The sequence below is a fragment of the Rutidosis leptorrhynchoides genome, chromosome 4 (assembly GCF_046630445.1).
Source record: "Rutidosis leptorrhynchoides isolate AG116_Rl617_1_P2 chromosome 4, CSIRO_AGI_Rlap_v1, whole genome shotgun sequence".
Taxonomy (NCBI): domain Eukaryota; kingdom Viridiplantae; phylum Streptophyta; class Magnoliopsida; order Asterales; family Asteraceae; genus Rutidosis; species Rutidosis leptorrhynchoides.
The window spans coordinates 63,016,676-63,036,374 of NC_092336.1; the positions used below are offsets into that span (position 1 = coordinate 63,016,676).

Consider the following 19,699-nt stretch of genomic DNA (forward strand, 5'->3'; position numbering starts at 1 on the left):
ACCTAAACACCCCCAAAAGATGCCATTTAAAATGGCTAAAATTGTCAAACAGCGACATCTGTCGCGTTTCGCGACAACCTGTCGCGTTACGCGACAACTCACACTAGGACGCGATAGGGTAGACAGAACTGGGTTTCAGAATCTGTCGCGTCCCAGCCAGCTTTGTCGCGTATCGCGACAAGCCAGGACGCGATGAGACACATCAAAACGCGATGATGGGCCTGATCAACCATTTTTTCCACATTTTCAAGATTTAAACTATAAACAAACGATCATAGATGCAATATTAATCGTACACGAGGTTAAATACGCACCTTAAGTCATAATCGAGGAAAACGGGATGTTACACTTTGACTTCGCCATTAGTTATAGATCCATGATTAGTGATGAAACGTTTGATTGCTGAAGAAATCCGAGAGTATGTTGATTGAAGACGGCGATACAGATGTTCGAGAGATAAAAACCCTAGAATGGAGATTGAGAGAGAGAGAGAGAGAGAAAATGTATGTGTGCAATGCGAGGAATGAACGAGATGGATGCAGTGTGTGTACAAAATATTTGCAGAAAATTGACGAAATTGCCCCTCCGCCCAAAATTACATATATTTGATCAAGTTAATCTCTGCCATTGATGAGCATCAATCTAAAGGCTGAAATTGATTCCCCCAAACCCAAGATAAAACTTGGACTCAAATGAATATCCTTCTTATATTTATATTTATATTCTTCATATAGTACGGAGTATATAGCATTCACTTAAATTATCTTACTATAATTAGTTAAATGAAACATATAACAATGACTGGTTATAATGCCCTTATTATTTATTATATAAATAAATATACATATAAATATATAAATATAACTAGTAAAATTACCCGTGAAATCACGGGTTGGTTTAAACGAAACAATTTAATGATAAGTTTTAGGTATTAAGTGAATATAAATGCTAAAGTCATTTATTTTAATGACCCGTTTGACTAAGAAATTTGTCGTTGTTTATACAAATATATAGAGACATGTATTTTCGCATACATATGTAACGTAATTAATTTCGTAAAAGAATCCTTATTTGAATATTAATACTATAATAATTATAATTATAATTATTATATTAAAAGTAAATAATAGTAATAAAGTTCGCTCAAAGTTGAGTAATTTATATTTTTAATAATAATAATAATTATTAGTAATAATAAATGTCTTTTAAATTTTTTTAGAAAATTAAAATACAATTATTATATAAAAGTTGTACAATATGCTTTAAAATTTGAGTGTTTTGTAGAAGATTTTACAATTTAGGAGAGATTAGTATTTCCTTTTATAAAAGATTTCATATTACTTTTTTAATTAAATTAATATAAAATTATGACATCATCATTATGAAAATTAAAGGATAATTAGTTTAATGATAACATTATCATTTTAAAGTTTTATATGACTATATAGAAGATTGGTCATGATTAACTTTATATATACCATATATACTCATACGCCGTATAGGCTTTGAATCCATGCCAGGCACAACCGTTAAAAAGTAATAGTAGAACGATTAGTTGATATTTTCTCGATAATAAACAATACCTAGTATACCTAGTAACCAATAAAATCAAGTATCTATTGACCATTTGTTACGCGGGACCACGAAGTGTTTTTGCTGTCCCACAACACCCACTATGGATTGTTGTGAAGAGCATTGTTGTGGTGTTGTGAGATGAAAACACGGTTATCACAACGATGGGGCATCCAATAAGAATTTTTTTTTTTCTTTTTCATTTATTTAAATATGATATTAATTAATCTAATACCATGAACACTCAAACATAAAGAAGTACATCTCCCGCCACTGAAATTCAGATTATATAAGTTAGGATAAAAAGGTAAAATTACAAAAGTGCATAGCCTGAAACTGTGTTTAATACACACTCAAAAAAGACATCATGTGCTGATAAACATACACAGATAAAATATTAATGGAACAAAAAATGGGTTTCAAAAACAGACATTGTAAGATAGGTGTTACATGATGGTGCATCGGCCTTTCTCCTCCGCTGGCTGCCCATTGCCTTGCTGATACCTGTTAGACTCGTTTGGGTTGTATGTGAACTCAGTTGTATCTAGCCCATACTGTTTTACACAAAAAACAACATCGAGTTGTCAATATCAGTTTTCTTACTTAAAAACGAAGAAGCACCATAAAAAAGAACAACAAATACCATGCAAAAATATGTAAGCAATATCATATTATATATGTAGAGGTTGCAAAAATAGGTACTGTCGGCTTGGGAAAGGTGTCAAAATGGGTTTTGGTAATGACCAAAACCAACATCTTACATAACAAAAACATCTTTTTATCCCATATTTTTCAAATATTATACTATTGAATATCAATGTCACTTTTTTTCTCAAACTAATCATAATTTTTTTTCATAAGATGAGGAAGGGTTTCATGCAGTATGAGTTACATATAATTTGTGAGCCGTTAGAAACATTTCCTGTTTAGTAAAAAAAATATTACCTCATTTTTACGGTTGATGAATTAAATAATAGACCCAAATTATCGGGCATCCCTACTAATTACATAGGACAAAACCATTTTAGAGTCAATAAAAAGTAGTAAGAAAATACAAACCTTTTCTCTCATTCGAGTACTCCATGCATCATTTCTGCTTGGACGGTTATCAAGTGTTGCAGTAACAGGAACACCTGTAACAGGAACTGGTTGCCTACTGATTAATGGTTGTCTTTTCTGCCTGGGACCCGCTATGTACTCATCGTCACTATCGTAATCTGGAGGACTATTTGCAGCCCGTACCATAAGGGCTAACAAGAATACAACAGCCTGCAAATTCACATCAATTAAAACAACTTATAATAATACAAGAATACCACTAAACTAAATACCAATAGCTTTTTAATATTCAGAACACAGGTGTTGACGGTCCGGTTCGGCCAGTTTTTGACTAAATCCAAACTGAAACTGAGTTTAACGGTTTGAGGAATTCTAAACCGGCCTGAACCGTCTGGATTCTTTAACCGGATCGGTTTAAACACAAAACTATGATAGCATTAAAAACATGATGAGTAACATGTAGATAAATATAAAAACATGATAACATTACTAATCAATATTCGATAACAATAATTGACCAAAGTTTTATACTCTTTGTTGTTAGATCCCAGTACGACACTTCACTTTATTCAATTCGATTTCCAAACTATACTCCATCCTTTTATCACATGAAAAATATAGGTTTTTCTACTCCAAAAATCTATTATTTCGTACATGAATGTGTAACAGAAGAAGACTGAAGTAGTTTAAAAAAACTTCTTAATGCTTATCTTTGTGCTTACTTTCTGTAACTTAGAAGCATACAACATACCTCTACAAGAGTTCAAGTTATCATATGTATTATCGTTGCATTATGAACCTACAATTAATTATTGACTTTTTATATATTATACACAATATTGTTAATTATCGTTGCATTATGCTGCCATCTCAAGTGAAATTTGAAGTTCCTTCTATTTTAAACGTAAAGGTGCACTATTTTATATATTTTTTTAAATATAGCAATCAAAGGGGCAAGCTGTTACTGGCTTACCTCCAATATAACAGCCCCAAGAGCAACCCATCTGCATATCTTCCAATTCTTTTCCAGAAATCTGTATATCATGTCAAAATCTCCGGTTTTGTCGACTGGTATATTCTGATGACAAATTTATGTTCATATACTTAGATAGATATATGATGCAATATATCAAATATTAACAAGTAGTTGAAAGCTACTCACGGATCTCCAGCTTTTGTCAAAGAAGATGAAAGCAGCACATCCCAATTCCGCAAGAATTAACAAGATCACTAGGACAGAGTACTGCATTGAATTAAGGTGATTAACTACATAATAATCCATTCCATTGCTATTGATATTTGATAACGAGCTAAAGGCAAAATTTTCCTTATATTAAAAAAATAAAAAAAAAATAAAAAAAAACTAAACAGATCAAGTATAGTCAAGTGTTTACAGCCACAAAAAGTGTTTCATTCTACAAAAAGTTAGATCATTAAGTTAGTAATAGCTTTTGTAGTTTTATATGCTATATAATTTGAAAATGAAAGAGGTGGTCAACCAAAACATGTTTTAAACCACTATACAGGTTTCCCAATTACCCAACCCGCCCATTTTGCCACCTATACTAACATGAAACACTTTGATTCTATAAGCTTCATGATCAATAGCCCCTTGTGCAAATCATCTTTTACTTAAAAAATAAATAAATAAAAAAAAAAAACATATATTGTGAATTCGTAAAGAAGCATACGCAAGTTAGGCAACATCCACTTCGTGTAGCTGCTCCAATGCAACCAAAACAAGATATGATAAAAATAGCAGCACCAATGCCAACAAATAAATAAATAAACCTGCACACAATGGGCAACAATACTTAATACTTAACTACTATTATAAGATACCTTCAATCAATAACAGAGAACCTTATGCAACATTCTGATTAACTGTATTATAATAAAATTAGTGTTTCACTAAAAACATAATGGTAGCATACCAAGCAGTAGGTAAGTTATCAAAGATGTTATTGGTAGACAACGAGACAGCCATTAACATTGGGCGACCGAGCGGTATCAAATCTCCATGAGGTTCAGGATTATCCATTGCATTTTTGTACATCACAAACATGTAAACGCCGTATCCCACCATTGCGAGACCGAACAGCGTTAACAAGAAGTTTAGGAGCTTCAATAAACACTCCAAAAACCCCTTACAAGCCATATTGAATTCTCAACTACTTCAAGCCAACAATCTTATAATTTTATAAACACTTCAATCCTACATAACAAAAATAATAATAATAATAAATAAAGCAGATTCAGCAACAGTAACACGCAATAGATACATTTAATGATTGGAAAATTATTACTATCAAATTCTCTAATTATTTAGAAATTGGAGATGAATTAGCTGATTAACAGTAAAAATCAAAATTGTGCGACGTGAATTTTGCGCAAACTCAAATGTACTTCAGAGATTTGACTAGCACGATTCGATATATTCAGAATTTAACGGTCAATAGATCGGAAGGAAAACGAGTGATCCGAAATTATGAAATTGAATTGAATATACGATCAAGGTAAACAATATACATATATATGGAGAGATTGTATATAAATGGATAAAGTACTTACAGAGGTGTGTGTCGATAATTGTCGAGCTGTTATAATTCAGTAGGCTTATAACTACCTTTAGTGGTTTGATTCTTGATGTTATAATTCAGTAGGCTTATAACTACCTTTAGTGGTTTGATTCTTGATGTTATAATTCAGTAGGCTTATAACTACCTTTAGTGATTTGATTCTTGATTTAGAATACTAATAATGAAGTGTAAGAACAAAGATGATAATGGAGAGAAAGAAAGAAACACTTTGTAAGTGTGAGAAATGGTGCAAGTTTAATGCTTGCATTCATGAGTATTTATAGCCTAAAATCTCAATATAAAAATACATACTTTGTGTACCAAAATTGACTATATGTATACACCAAAATTGACTATCCATATCTATATTATTATTATTATTATAACACTCCCCCTTGGATAGCAATTTTATTTTGTTGAAGATCAACTATAAATTACTGCCTCGTTAAAAACCTTGCTAAAGAAAACCCAGTGGGAAAAAAAACTTTAGCTAAGGGAAAAAGAGTGCAGCATGGAGTTGACTCCCCCTCAAGTAGACATCGCTTCAGCTGTTACATCTTTTGAACATGTCTCATGCCAATGTTATGAACGTGTGTTCTGAAAATAGCAGTTGGAAGTGCTTTCGTGAAAAGATCAGCAGAGTTTTTGCTAGATTGCACATATCTCATTTCAATCTGGTTGTCCTTAATGAGATTTTGAGTGTATGAGAAGAATCTAGGTGGTATGTGTTTTGTTCGGTCACTTTTGATATACCCTTCTTTCATCTGTGCTATGCAAGCTGCATTATCTTCAAAGATAGTTGTTGGACTTTTATCGCGTTCTAGTCCACAAGAATCAGTAATGAGTTGTGTCATTGATCTCAACCAAAAACATTCTCGAGTAGCTTCATGTAATGCAATCACTTCGGCATGATTTGATGATGTAGCAACAAGTGTTTGTTTTTGAGAACGCCATGATATTGCAGTACCTCCATTTAGGAATACATATCCAGTTTGAGATTTAGCTTTATGTGGATCAGATAAATAACCTGCATCTGCATAACCAACCAAATCTTGTTTTGATTCGTTAGAATAAAATAATCCTAAATCAGTAGTTCCTCGAAGGTATCGAAATATGTGTTTGATCCCATTCCAGTGTCTTTTGGTAGGAGCAGAGCTGAACCTTGCCAACAAATTAACTGCAAAAGAAATGTCAGGTCTTGTACAATTTGTAAGATACATAAGAGCTCCAATTGCACTAAGATATGGTACTTCTGGTCCAAGAATGTCTTCTTGATCTTCACATGGACGAAATGGATCAGCTTCAACATTGAGTGATCTAACAACCATAGGAGTACTTAATGGTTTTGCCTTGTCCATATTGAAACGTTTCAAAATCTTTTCAGTATATGTTGTTTGATGTACAAGTAAACCATTAGGCATATGCTCAATTTGTAAACCAAGGCAATACTTGGTTTTTCCGAGATCTTTCATTTCAAATTCTTTCTTTAGAAGTTGAATGGCTTCATGGATCTCTTTATTTGTACCTATGATGTTAAGATCATCAACATAAACAGCTATGATCACATATCCGGATGTTGTTTTCTTAATGAAAACACAAGGGCAAGTAAGATTATTTGTATACCCTTTGCTTATCAAGTAATCACTTAATCGGTTATACCACATACGTCCCGATTGTTTTAACTCATATAAAGATCTTTGTAATTTAATCGAATACATTTCTTTGGGTTTTGCATTTGATGCTTCTGGTACCTTAAATCCTTCAGGTATCTTCATATATATATCACTATCAAGTGATCCATATAGATAAGCAGTCACAACATCCATGAGATGCATTTCTAAATTTTTAGAAACTGCCAGACTGATTAAGTACCTAAAAGTAATTGCATCCATAACAGGAGAATAAGTTTCTTCATAATCAATTCCCGGTCTTTGAGAAAAACCTTGAGCTACAAGTCTAGCTTTATACCTTGTAACTTCATTTTTCTCATTTCTTTTTCGGACAAAAATCCATCTGTATCCTACAGGTTTCACATCTTTAGGAGTGAGAATGATGGATCCGAAAACTTTTCTTTTATTGAGTGATTCTAATTCAGCTCGTATTGCTTCTTTCCATTGAGCCCAATCATGTCTATTTTGACATTCAACCATAGATGTTGGTTCTGGATCATCATCATTATTCATGATGTCATATGCAACATTAAATGAAAATTTCTCATCAAGATTTTTCATTTCATTTCGGTTCCATAATATTTTTGAATATGCATAATTGATTGCAATTTCTGTATTGACATCATCAATCTCCTCTGCAGTAGGAGTACTGATTTGTGGTTCTTCTTGAACACTTTCTTTTACTTCATTATCAGCTGATTTTCTTTTTCGAGGATTTTTATCCTTTGAACCGATTGGTCTTCCACGTTTCTGACGTGGCAAAGATTCATGAGTGACGTTATTGCCAGCTTTTGGAATTTCAATTCGAGCTGGAGTATTTACTGCTGGTATATATGATTTTGTCACCGTTTTTGTATCTGTAAATGCATCAGGCAATTGATTTGCAAGTTCTTGTATATGCATTATCTTTTGAACTTCTGTCTCGCATTCTTTTGTGCGAGGATCAAGATACTTTAATTGAGGTTCACACCATGAAACATCATTTTCTTTATTTTTCATTTCTCCCCCTAATCTAGGGAACAATGTTTCATTAAAATGACAATCAGCAAAACGTGCTGTAAAAACGTCACCTGTCATAGGTTCAATATACCTTAATATTGAAGATGTTTCATATCCAACATATATTCTCAACCTCCTTTGAGGACCCATTTTTGTACGTTGTGGTGTCGCAATTGGAACATACACTGCACAACCAAATGTTCTAAGATGGGAAATATTTGGCTCTTGACCAAAAGCAAGTTGTAGGGGGGAATATTTATGACTTGCACTTGGTCTGATGCGAATCAATGCAGCAGCATGTAAAATTGCATGACCCCATATAGATACAGGGAGTTTTGTTCTCATTATCAATGGTCTAGCGATTAACTGTAAACGTTTAATCAATGACTCGGCTAAACCATTTTGTGTATGCACATGAGCAACAGAATGTTCAACAACAATTCCTATAGACATGCAATAGTCATTAAATGCTTGAGATGTAAATTCACCAGCATTATCAAGTCTCACCCTTTTAATGGTGTAATCAGGAAAATGAGCTCTCAATTTAATAATTTGGGCAAGAAATTTTGCAAATGCCACATTACGGCTTGATAACAGACAAACATGAGACCATCTGCTAGATGCGTCTATTAGAACCATGAAATATCTAAATGGTCCACATGGTGGATGAATTGGTCCACATATATCACCTTGAATTCTTTCAAGAAACATTGGTGATTCTTTCTCAACCTTAAGTGGTGAGGGTCTAGTTATCAATTTTCCAAGAGAGCAAGATGTACATGGAACCATTGTATCATGATGGATTTTTCTATCCTTTAGTGGATGTCCATGAGTACATTCAATAATCCTTTTCATCATTGTTGATCCTGGATGGCCTAATCTGTTATGCCATAAACTGAATACACCAGGATCAATATATTTTTCGTTAACTACCATATGTATTTCTGGTACATTTATATGTGTATAATGTAATCCAGAACTAAGTCTTGGCAGTTTTTCAACCACATGACTCTTGTCAGTGATACTTAAATATTTCTCATTTTCTGTTGTCACTGACTGATAATCATACCCGTTAAGGTATATGTCGGAGAAACTCAATAAATTTCTGCTTGACTTGGGAGAAAATAAGGCATCATTTATTAAAAATTTTGTACCATTTGGTAGTATGAAATTTGCCTTTCCTATCCCTTTTATCAAGTTAGCAGGTCCTGATATTGTATGTATAGTTCCTTCCGTTGGTTTTAGATCAATAAAATATTTCTCGGATTTAAGTATAGTGTGTGTAGTTCCACTGTCTGCTATACAGAGATCTCCACCACTTGATTGATGTTGTATTCCAGCAAAATTCATATTGAACTTCATATATAAGAAATAAATAGTGAGTACATTAATATTACACAATATTTTAAACGCAAATAGATAGTACTGAAACATTTAGCAAACATAATGACAAAGACAGACGATATTAAATCGTTTATTTTTCAAAAGACACACAACTTAAACATTCAAGAAATCTTCATATAAATCAGATGGTTTCTCAGTGACTGTTGGATCAATATTATCCACAAAATTTACTTCCTTTTCTTTACCTTTCAGCGAATCCTGATACATCTTAATAAGATGTTTAGATGTTCGGCAAGTATTAGCCCAGTGGCCCATTCTACCACATCTGTAGCAAGATTCTTCAGAATTTTTAGAAGAATTTTCTTCAACATCTTGTTTAATGGGCTTGTTTTGTGGTTGATATTTATATTTTCGTGGATTACTATTTCTTTGACCACCACGGCCACGACCACGACCACGTCCACGCCCATTACCATTACCATAAGGATGGTTTCTACCATAGTTATGGCTTTTGGCATGATGATGGTGATGGTTATTATAACCACGACCTTGCCCGCGTCCTTGTCCCTGTTTATAATTATTTGCAGTATTTGCTTCAGGGATTGCAAGTGTACCAGTAGGACGGGATTGCTGATTTTTCATTAATAGCTCATCATTTTGCTCTGCAACTAAGAGATATGAATTAAGTTCAGGATATGTTTTGAACTTTAGCATTCTCAAATTTCTTTGCACTGTGATGTTTGCAGCATTCATTGTGGAGAAAGTTTTCTCCATCATGTCTGCATCACTAATTTCATGTCCACAGAATTTAAGTTGTGAACATGTATTATACAGAGCTGAGCTGTATTCATTTACTTTCTTAAAGTCTTGGAACCTTAATGTTCTCCATTGTTCCATTGCAGCTGGAAGTAAAATTTCTCTTTGATTATTGAATCTGCTTTTGAGACCTTCCCATAAAATATGGGGATCTTCTACAGTCACATAATTATTTTGTAAGCATTCATCAATATGTTGATGAATAAAGCAACATGCCGTAGCTTGTTCTTTTTCAGAACAAGTGTTGTTTTCATTTATGGTTTCAAGAATGCCCATTGATTTAAGATGCATTTTTACTTTTATAACCCATGGCATGTAGTTGTTTCCAGTTGATTCTAAAGGAGTAAATTTAAGCTTTTCCAGATTCGACATTTTCTATTATCAAAAATTAAAACAAACATCATGATAAATTAGAGTCAATTTATATTCATAAGTATATAAACATTAAACATAAATTTAATATAACATAAATGATAAGTAGGTGACAGTGTCGACCATGTGTAAGCAATCATAAATAAATGTTATATAACAAAAATATAAATATTAGTAAACATAAATGAAAATTTGGCGACAGTGTCGACCATATATTTTTTCAGGTGGTATAACCGACCTATATCATTCTGGTGGTATAACCGACCATATATCATTTTGGTGGTATAACCGACCATATATCATTTTAGTGGTATAACCGACCATATATCATTTTGGTGGTATAACCGACCATATTTAGTATTAAGATTATCGTGCTGATAACGTGTTATAATTCAGTAGGCTTATAACTACCTTTAGTGGTTTGATTCTTGATGTTATAATTCAGTAGGCTTATAACTACCTTTAGTGGTTTGATTCTTGATGTTATAATTCAGTAGGCTTATAACTACCTTTAGTGATTTGATTCTTGATTTAGAATACTAATAATGAAGTGTAAGAACAAAGATGATAATGGAGAGAAAGAAAGAAACACTTTGTAAGTGTGAGAAATGGTGCAAGTTTAATGCTTGCATTCATGAGTATTTATAGCCTAAAATCTCAATATAAAAATACATACTTTGTGTACCAAAATTGACTATATGTATACACCAAAATTGACTATCCATATCTATATTATTATTATTATTATAACACGAGCTTGTTTTTCAGATTTGGAAGAAAAATTTGAGAGAAAAAGTGACAGGAGCACGACAATGGGAAAAAGTTTTTGGTAGATAAAAAAATATAAAAACTTTAGGGATTACTTTTATACTCCGTAATTTTTTTTATATCTAAATCTAAATTCTACAAGGAGTGATATCATTCCATCTAAATTTAAAAAAATCACTTTGATGCTATTTTTCAATAATAATATCCTCTAATAAATTATATCATAAAGTTATGTTAGACATTACTAAAGTAATTAAAAAAATTAGATTGTATCTATCAGAACAATGTTTGAGTATAATTTTTTTTTATAAAAAGCAAACTCACTCACCTACATAATACTAACTCGAATATATACACCACGAAATGTCCTAAGCATAACTCAAAACCTTAATCTCAAGATTGTAAGGGTGACCTCGATATCGTCAAATCATTAACTCTTTGGTCAATGTTAAGTATAACGATAATGATCTATTTCTAATTCTAATAAATTAATAATAAAGTAAAATAGGCTAACTAAATAGCTAGCCCTAATTGTTTTTGTGTGGGCAAGGAAAGTGGAATGGTGATATCTCTAATAGAAGTTTCTAACAAAAAATGTCACCTTTATATATATATATATATATATATATATATATATATATATATATATATATATATATATATATATATATATATATATATATATATATATACATGGTTGCAAAATTCGCTATTCGGAGATTAATCGGTCGAGACTTTGGAAGGATTAATCGGAAATTCGGAAATTAATCGGAGATTAATCGGATTGTACTGTATACATTTATATATTATATTTTTAAAATTATATGTGTAATCACAGGAAAAAAAATCATAAATATAAAGATAATTTTTAACATAATTGTTTAAAATTGTTCATTTTGCTTCAAAACTATAATATTCTAGTTTAAATTCATGTTAAAATGTTAACCATTTTTTACTTTGATTACCAAATTCGATTTTGATCCATCAATTGACCTTGACCGTTTAACTAAACGGATTTTTGGAAATCGGAACGGATTGCTCTAAAAATGATTACTCGTGAATTAATCGGTGAGTAATCGAGTTTTTTACAACACTGTATATATATATATATATATATATATATATATATATATATAGGGGCAGGATCAATGGGGAAGTAACCAATCGGGGGGAAGCAAAAAAAAATTCGTTTTTTTTGAATTTTTTTTTTCCGGCGTCAAGATCACACGAAAATATGAACATTTAGAAGAGACACTTCGTGATGAATGTTATTATTTAGGCGGAAAAACGATCGACAAAAATAACATTCAAGATAATATTGTTCGTGAAGAATATGAACGTTTTTTTTTTCATGTTTTGTGAAGTAAAATTTAGCCCGATTTAGAGTTTAGGGTTTAGGGTTTAGGGTATATATATATATATATATATATATATATATATATATAGTGGTAGGATCAAGATTCAAGAGGGAAGTAACCAATCGGGGGAAGCGGGGGGAAGCAAAATTTTTTTTCTTCATTTTTTGAAAAAACTTTGTTCACGAACATTATAGATGAGATGAAAATATGAACATTTAATAAAGACACTTTGTGATAAATGTTTTTATTTTGGCGGAAAAACGCTCGAAGAAGTAATGTATAACAATTATCGTGTTTTTTGAGCGCATGTTGAGGTTTTAGATATTAGGGTTTATAAATTTAGGGTTTAGGGTTTAGATATAGGGTTTAGATTTAGGATTTAGATTGAGTTTTTAACACGAACGGGTTAGAGTTTAGGTTTTAGAGTTTAGGGTTTAGGGTTTGGTGTTTTGGGTTTATGGAATAAAGCCAAAACACCAAACCCTAAACCCTAAACCCTAAACCCTAAACTCTAAATCGGGCTAAATTTTACTTCACAAAATATGAAGAAAAAAAAACGTTAATATTCTTCACGAACAATATTATCTTGAATGTTATTTTTGTCAATCGTTTTCCCGCAAAAATAATAACATTCATCACGAAGTGTCTTTTTTAAACGTTCATATTTTCGTGTGATCTTGATGCCTGAAAATAAAATTTCCAAAAAAACGAAAAAAAAAAAATTTGCTTCCTTCCGCTTCACCCCGATTGGTTACTTCCCCATTGATCCTGCCCATATATATATATATATATATATATATATATATATATATATATATATATATATATATATATATATATATATAGGGTCATAATTAAGAGGGGAGCACTTTTTGGGGGAAGCAAATTATAATTTTTTTATTTTTTCGTTTTTTGAAAAAACTTTGTTCACGAACATTATAGATTAGATGAAAATATGAACATTTAAAAAAGACACTTTGTGATGAATGTCATTATTTTAGCGGGAAAACGCTCGAAGAAAAAAAAATAAAAACATTCAATGCATTGAATGTTTTGTTGCTGAGTTTATTTGCATCGTTTTGTTTTCATCTTGTGTGAAGTGTTTTTTTTCGAATTTAGCCCGATTTAGAGTTTAGGGTTTAGGGTTTTCGGGTTTACTCGGTAAACCCTCAACCCTAAACCCTAAACCCCAAACCCCAAACCCCAAACCCTAAACTCTAAACCGTTCGTGTTAAAATATTCAATCTAAACCCTAAACCCTAATTTCTAAACCCAAAACCCTAATTTCTAAACCCAATACCCTAATTTCTAAACCCTAATAGCTAAACCCTAATTTATAAACCCCTAATTTCTAAACCCTAATTTCTAAACCCTACTTTCTAACCCCTTAAAAAAAACTCAGCAGCAAAACATTCAATGCATTGAATGTTTTAATTTTTTTCTTCGAGCGTTTTCCCGCCAAAATAATGACATTCGTCACAAAGTGTCTTTTTTAAATGTTCATATTTTCATCTAATCTATAATGTTCGTGAACAAAGTTTTTTCAAAAAACGAAAAAAATTACTTCCCCCCACTTCCTTCAAAAAAGTGTTTCTCTCTCGATTAAATATCTCTCTCTCTCTCTCTCTCTCTCTATATATATATATATATATATATATATATATATATATATATATATATATATATATATATATATATATATATATATATATAAGTGAATAATTATCTTGAACATTCTAAAAATAATACTGGACAATAAAATTAGAATTGAAGAAGTAATATTTGACTAATTATTTTATGATCACACATGCCCAAATATAGAATTGGGTAATGGTTTATAAGTCTAGGTATTATCTGATCCTTCAAGCTAGTTCTGAGGGTAAGTTCTACATTTAAATTTGGTCCTAGTTTAAGCTAGTTTTGAAAGTGAATTCTACATTTGAGTTTGTGCCTAATTCGGTCTCACCTCCAGTTTGCTCGAGGATGAGTTTTCAAACCTTCGATGTGACCAACGATTACGTTCTCTCTAATTGAGGGTATTGTTATGATCATACTACATTGTCAAAATATATGATTTTGTGATAAACTTATAAGTCTAGGCGTTTTCTCTTCATTCAAGTTAGCTTTGAGAAACAATTATACATTTACATAATTACATTTATGGCTAGTCCGGACTCACATTCAATCCATTCCACGGTGAGTTTTTTGGATAAGTTTAAGAGGATAAATCTTCAGTTTTCAACTCTCTCACTATTAATATTTATAAGCCTTGAAATCATATCTACGTATAGTTAAAAATATATATACAAAATAAATTTACCAAACACATCTCTTTTAGATTATAAGTAATACTTTACTCTCATCTCTTCTAAATTTAAATACTTTACTCTCATCTCTTCTTATCTAAAAAAAGATACTTTACTTTTTCTTCTAATATGAAAATAAAATAAAATATGTTATAGCAAATATAGTTCAATACTCTCGTCTAGTTGTAGTTACATCAGTATTTACTATCACTATTTTCCTTGTGTATTTAGAACTTACTGTAAAGAATTTCGCAATATTTAAACTTTTACATGAGTATTAGATATATACTAAATTATGGATCATATAAATTACATGAGTATTAGATATTTACTTTGTATATTGGATCATATAAATTATGCTAGCCTTACATCTAACGTGTGGTATATATTTCCTATTGAAACATTGAGACACTTTTCTTACTTACATAACTTGTTAAAAAGGGAGCTCACCTGAGGTTGCTTTTCCTGGTAACCGTGAGGGTCGGCTTGCGGTTTACCCGGTGGTTTACTCGCTGCGTTGGGGCCAACGTGCCTGCTTCGTAGTTGGGGTTCCACCATTACAAAAAAAAAAAAAAAAAAAAAAAAAGCATGCCATAAGACAAAGAAGCACCATGTTACACTTCCATGAATTTTACAAAGCTTTCACATTAAATAAGAAATAACATAAAAAGGTCTGTGAAACACTAAACATATTTTACCAACAAAGATGTGCACTTAATGTTCCATTTGTAACCTATCAACGAATGCAACTATTCAACTTTCGAAAAATCTGGTTTAGGGAGTGGCACGATATAAGGACAACTTTGTTGACACAAAATAATATAACGACCGACTACTTAATTAATCACTCGCTCGATGTATCGTTGTTTTTGCTGGCAACCCAATATTGTTTGGAGGCCACGAAAATTTTCTTGGGGACAAAAGGTCCATCTTCATGATCATGCAACTTAACATTCCATCTCATGCCGGACGTTATTTTCATCACCTTGGTTAACACGTCTACTTCATCTCGAAGGATGACTGAACCTTCGGGTCTCAAAATCCGGTCCATTTCTAGTAGGATGTCTTCCAGATCGCATCTGTTTGTATATAAATGGAGATCATAAAGACATGATTACATGCTTGTATATAAATGCATGATGGAGATGCTTAATACTAATACATATATTAGCAGGATTTTGAAGGGTAAAAATGGAAACTTACTTGTTCTCGTACAAGCTGAATACACCATTCCCGTGAATAAGGTCGTATGTTCTTGGGTAAGTCGAGAAGCCTTCACACCTGAAAGGCAACTAACAATTGGAGTTAAAGTATGTCATTAACGGGTCAGTCAATTGGAGCACTTTAGATCCTTACCTAGAAACATACATCATCAAAATGGGTTGAAATCGCCTAAGGTATTATTCATATGTTTTCAAGCTCCTAAATCAATTTACACACACAGACAGACACAGACACAGACACACACACATACACGCAGACAGACACATACGCACGCGCACGCACACACAAACACATGTGTGCGCGCGCAGACACACAGAGACACACACAAACGCGTGTGTGTGCGCGCGCGCAGACACACACATATACACACATAAAAGTAGACAAAATTGGTGGGTCTCTGACCAGCCTAAGTAACAACATGCTGCTCTAAACAAACGAGTTGAAAACTAAAGATTTATGAAACTCACCAATCATGATATATACCGATTAGACCACGCTCATATACAACTCCCAATGTGTTTGGAGCAATGGTGGGCACAACATTCATCACCCATAATTTATTAGAGTCAATAGCTGCAGCAAAACCTCCAAGGCCAGCATTCATATCCATAATGTTTCTATACCTTGAAGTCCCAATTAATCGGTTGATGCGTTTGTAAGTAGCAACATACGTCTTCCAAAGTTTACTATTTTCTTGATAACTTTCAATAGAAACATCTGGAATTAGTCCTTTGGATATGCGAGGTGGCACCGCCTGAAGCCTTGCAGGAAACTTCTTTAACTCACCTCCTGCTACTTCGTTTGTGCTTTTGACTTTTGGGTACGGAGTTACACATGTTTCCATTTTCTTGTACCTTAATTATAACAAAAGGTAAATCAATTATGAGAAATTTTATACTCAAAACCACTTGGGTATTCATTAGTAAAGCAATAGAAGTTGTCCAAAAGAGGTTGACATAAACTTTTCGGTCACATATACTGAAACTAAGTTCAGTCGTTTTATTTGTTGAATTATTTAGCTCCGTTGTTAATCACTTTGTTTTTGTATTATTTAGCATTCACTAGTCGCTTTTAAATTATCAAGTTAGCTGAAATGATATTTCAGCATTTAGCGACATTAGAAAACAAATAAAGCTAAGCACGAAACATGTTGGAAAGGTATGAGTTTATCAAGGTGGGAAATTCATCCTTTTAAGTAATCATATCAATTAAACTAAACATCAAACACAAACACAATTAAGAGGACTAACCAAACATTATCGGCATCACTCGTTGGGCAGAAATTTTCAGAATTCATTTTACAGGATTCAGCGTTGACTTTTTTTCTCCAAATTGCAGTATCTCCCTTCTCATATTTCTTCTCCCAACAAAGAGATTCAGCAAGCTTTTCAATCTTTGTTTGTTCTGCTTTCAAATCTTCTTTTGACCGTTTCCACGTCTGGTAATAAGTCTTCCAATTGATTGGAGGCCCAGACAAAATCCAAAACCCACCGGGCCTAAGAACTCGATCAACTTCCATTAAATATTTCCCATCTGCATGTTCAACGCTCAATGTTATATAACAATGTGCTTGTAACTTAAAGATGACAACTTCGACCCATTATGCATGAGTTGATGCAAGCTGATATTATGATACTTCAAACAGGTTACACAGGTAATATAAAATTGTCTTGATATAAAGCAGGTCCCCACTTGAAGTGTATTTCTGACGCATAAAACCTCCTAAATTATATATTTTTTAGACATAATATACATTATACATTCAGCAATCATAGTTAACACATTAACAAATTATATAAGGTTTTTTAAATAAACCATTTCGCGTCAACCCAACCCATTTACAGCCAACACCAACGAACTACCCAATTTGACCAACCAACCAACCAGTAGATACGTATAAACCCTTCTGGAATTTTGCATAATTTCAATAAATCTATCTGATTTACAAGATATAAATCAAAAACTTTTACATTACTTACTGTATTCGCCCCATGGTATTAAACACCGAGAACACTGAGCCATATCAAATGCTCTAGCTGGAAAAGGAAGACTTATTGATCCAAGAACACCAACAATAGCAGGGACACCGCGTTCTAAAGCAAACTGCACTTGTGCTTCATGATTGTCCCGAGGCGCAAATGACATGGCTAAAACATTTCTCTTCATCAGGAACGCACCCCAGCTCGCAACCTATGTTAACGTTATAAAATCAGTCCAAAAAGATCAACTGCTGCATTTTCAAGTATCTATAGATCAACATAAGTTATGCTCTATTTCTGATTGGTTAAATGAGTTGAGCTAAATGATTTAATTTTTAAGGAATGATCAAACAGATTAAAAAATATCAGAAGTGGACTTAAATACATAAAAAGTCCTCCTAAATCACTGTATTTAAGAATGTAAGACTCTAAGTAATCATAGTTGTAATAATCCCGATTAATCCCTTATAGAAGCAGGCTGATTAGATATTACCGAATCCGTTTAATTAATCGGTCAACGACGGTCAAGTGTCGAAATCGGATTTAGTTGGTCATAATCAGTCAAATTGGTCAAAACAATAGTTGATCCAACATTTTAATATAAAATATAAGTTAAAATTTTGGAGTATTAGAACAACTGAACCATCAGTTTATGTTTCTAGACAATTATGTTGAAGTTTATGGTTGTTTATGTTTATGGTTTTGATCTATATTTACACACATAGTTTTGAAATTTACTTTTTAAGTACATAAAAAGTCCAATCCGATTTATCCCCGACTTGGCTGATCTATCCCTACAAGAATTTGGCCGATAAATACCCAATAAGCGATTTTTACAACCTTGTAAGTAATAACATTATGTAATTTTATTTTAACACATTATCTTTTATCTACTTATAAAATTCAAAATGGATACAATCACATTTTTGAAGTCTGGCTTGCTGTTTTGACCTACACTTGCTTAAACATATTTTCCCATAAAATTGAATTTTTTAAAACAAATAAATAAATAAAACTGGATGAACAGATTTGTCTAGGATTTCCAACTAAGACCCACTTATTTAAAATTAACAAAATCAGGACGATAATTGAAAGGATAATGAATTGATTAATACGTAAACTTACCCCACAACCGGTATCCAGAGCCGTTCTAACTGACCCATCAGCAATCGGAATCACCTTTGCCAGCTCATCAATATACGCATCTGCTCCTTGTGGAAACATGGTCCCACCACCCGGAAACTTAAACACATTACACTGAAACTCCACCCAATGTTGATTGGCTTTCTCAACAGTCAAATGCTTATAAGGAACATTCGCATAATGAACATAATCACGACCTTTCGGCCACGGAAACGGAGTCGAATAACCTCTCGGAGCTGGAATAAGACACTTCAACTTTTCCTCTTGAGGAGGACAATGTCTTTCTCTGTACACCATTTCTTCTCTCGGGAACCTCATAGCTCGATCTTGTTCATGGCACGGCGTATAATCGGTGTATTTTACGTCACACGGTTTGAACATTTTTGCTTTTGGTTTGGAAGTATCTGGAATTGGAATATTGTGATGCGGGTTGAAATCGAGGGTGGCAAAATCATCCTCACATTCTGTTTTAAACGTAAAGGTGCACTATTTTATATATTTTTTTAAATA

General features: G+C 32.5%; 2 protein-coding genes across 2 annotated transcripts; both read right to left on the reverse strand.

Annotated features, from left to right (window-relative positions):
* Nucleotides 1–1,820: 1,820 nt before the first annotated feature.
* Nucleotides 1,821–4,814, reverse strand: LOC139843393 (tobamovirus multiplication protein 2A-like). Its single transcript, XM_071833462.1, has 6 exons — nt 4,566–4,814; nt 4,323–4,422; nt 3,794–3,874; nt 3,605–3,709; nt 2,632–2,841; nt 1,821–2,126 (listed from the first exon to the last, which is right to left on the reverse strand). Exons 1-6 carry the CDS (start codon nt 4,787–4,789, stop codon nt 2,019–2,021), a joined length of 828 nt encoding a protein of 275 aa, XP_071689563.1. The 5' UTR covers nt 4,790–4,814; the 3' UTR covers nt 1,821–2,018.
* Nucleotides 4,815–15,468: 10,654 nt separating this feature from the next.
* LOC139839666 (probable methyltransferase PMT14) lies at nt 15,469–19,585 on the reverse strand. Its single transcript, XM_071829797.1, has 6 exons — nt 19,172–19,585; nt 18,047–18,257; nt 17,318–17,600; nt 16,535–16,921; nt 16,047–16,124; nt 15,469–15,922 (listed from the first exon to the last, which is right to left on the reverse strand). Exons 1-6 carry the CDS (start codon nt 19,568–19,570, stop codon nt 15,688–15,690), a joined length of 1,593 nt encoding a protein of 530 aa, XP_071685898.1. The 5' UTR covers nt 19,571–19,585; the 3' UTR covers nt 15,469–15,687.
* Nucleotides 19,586–19,699: the final 114 nt, after the last annotated feature.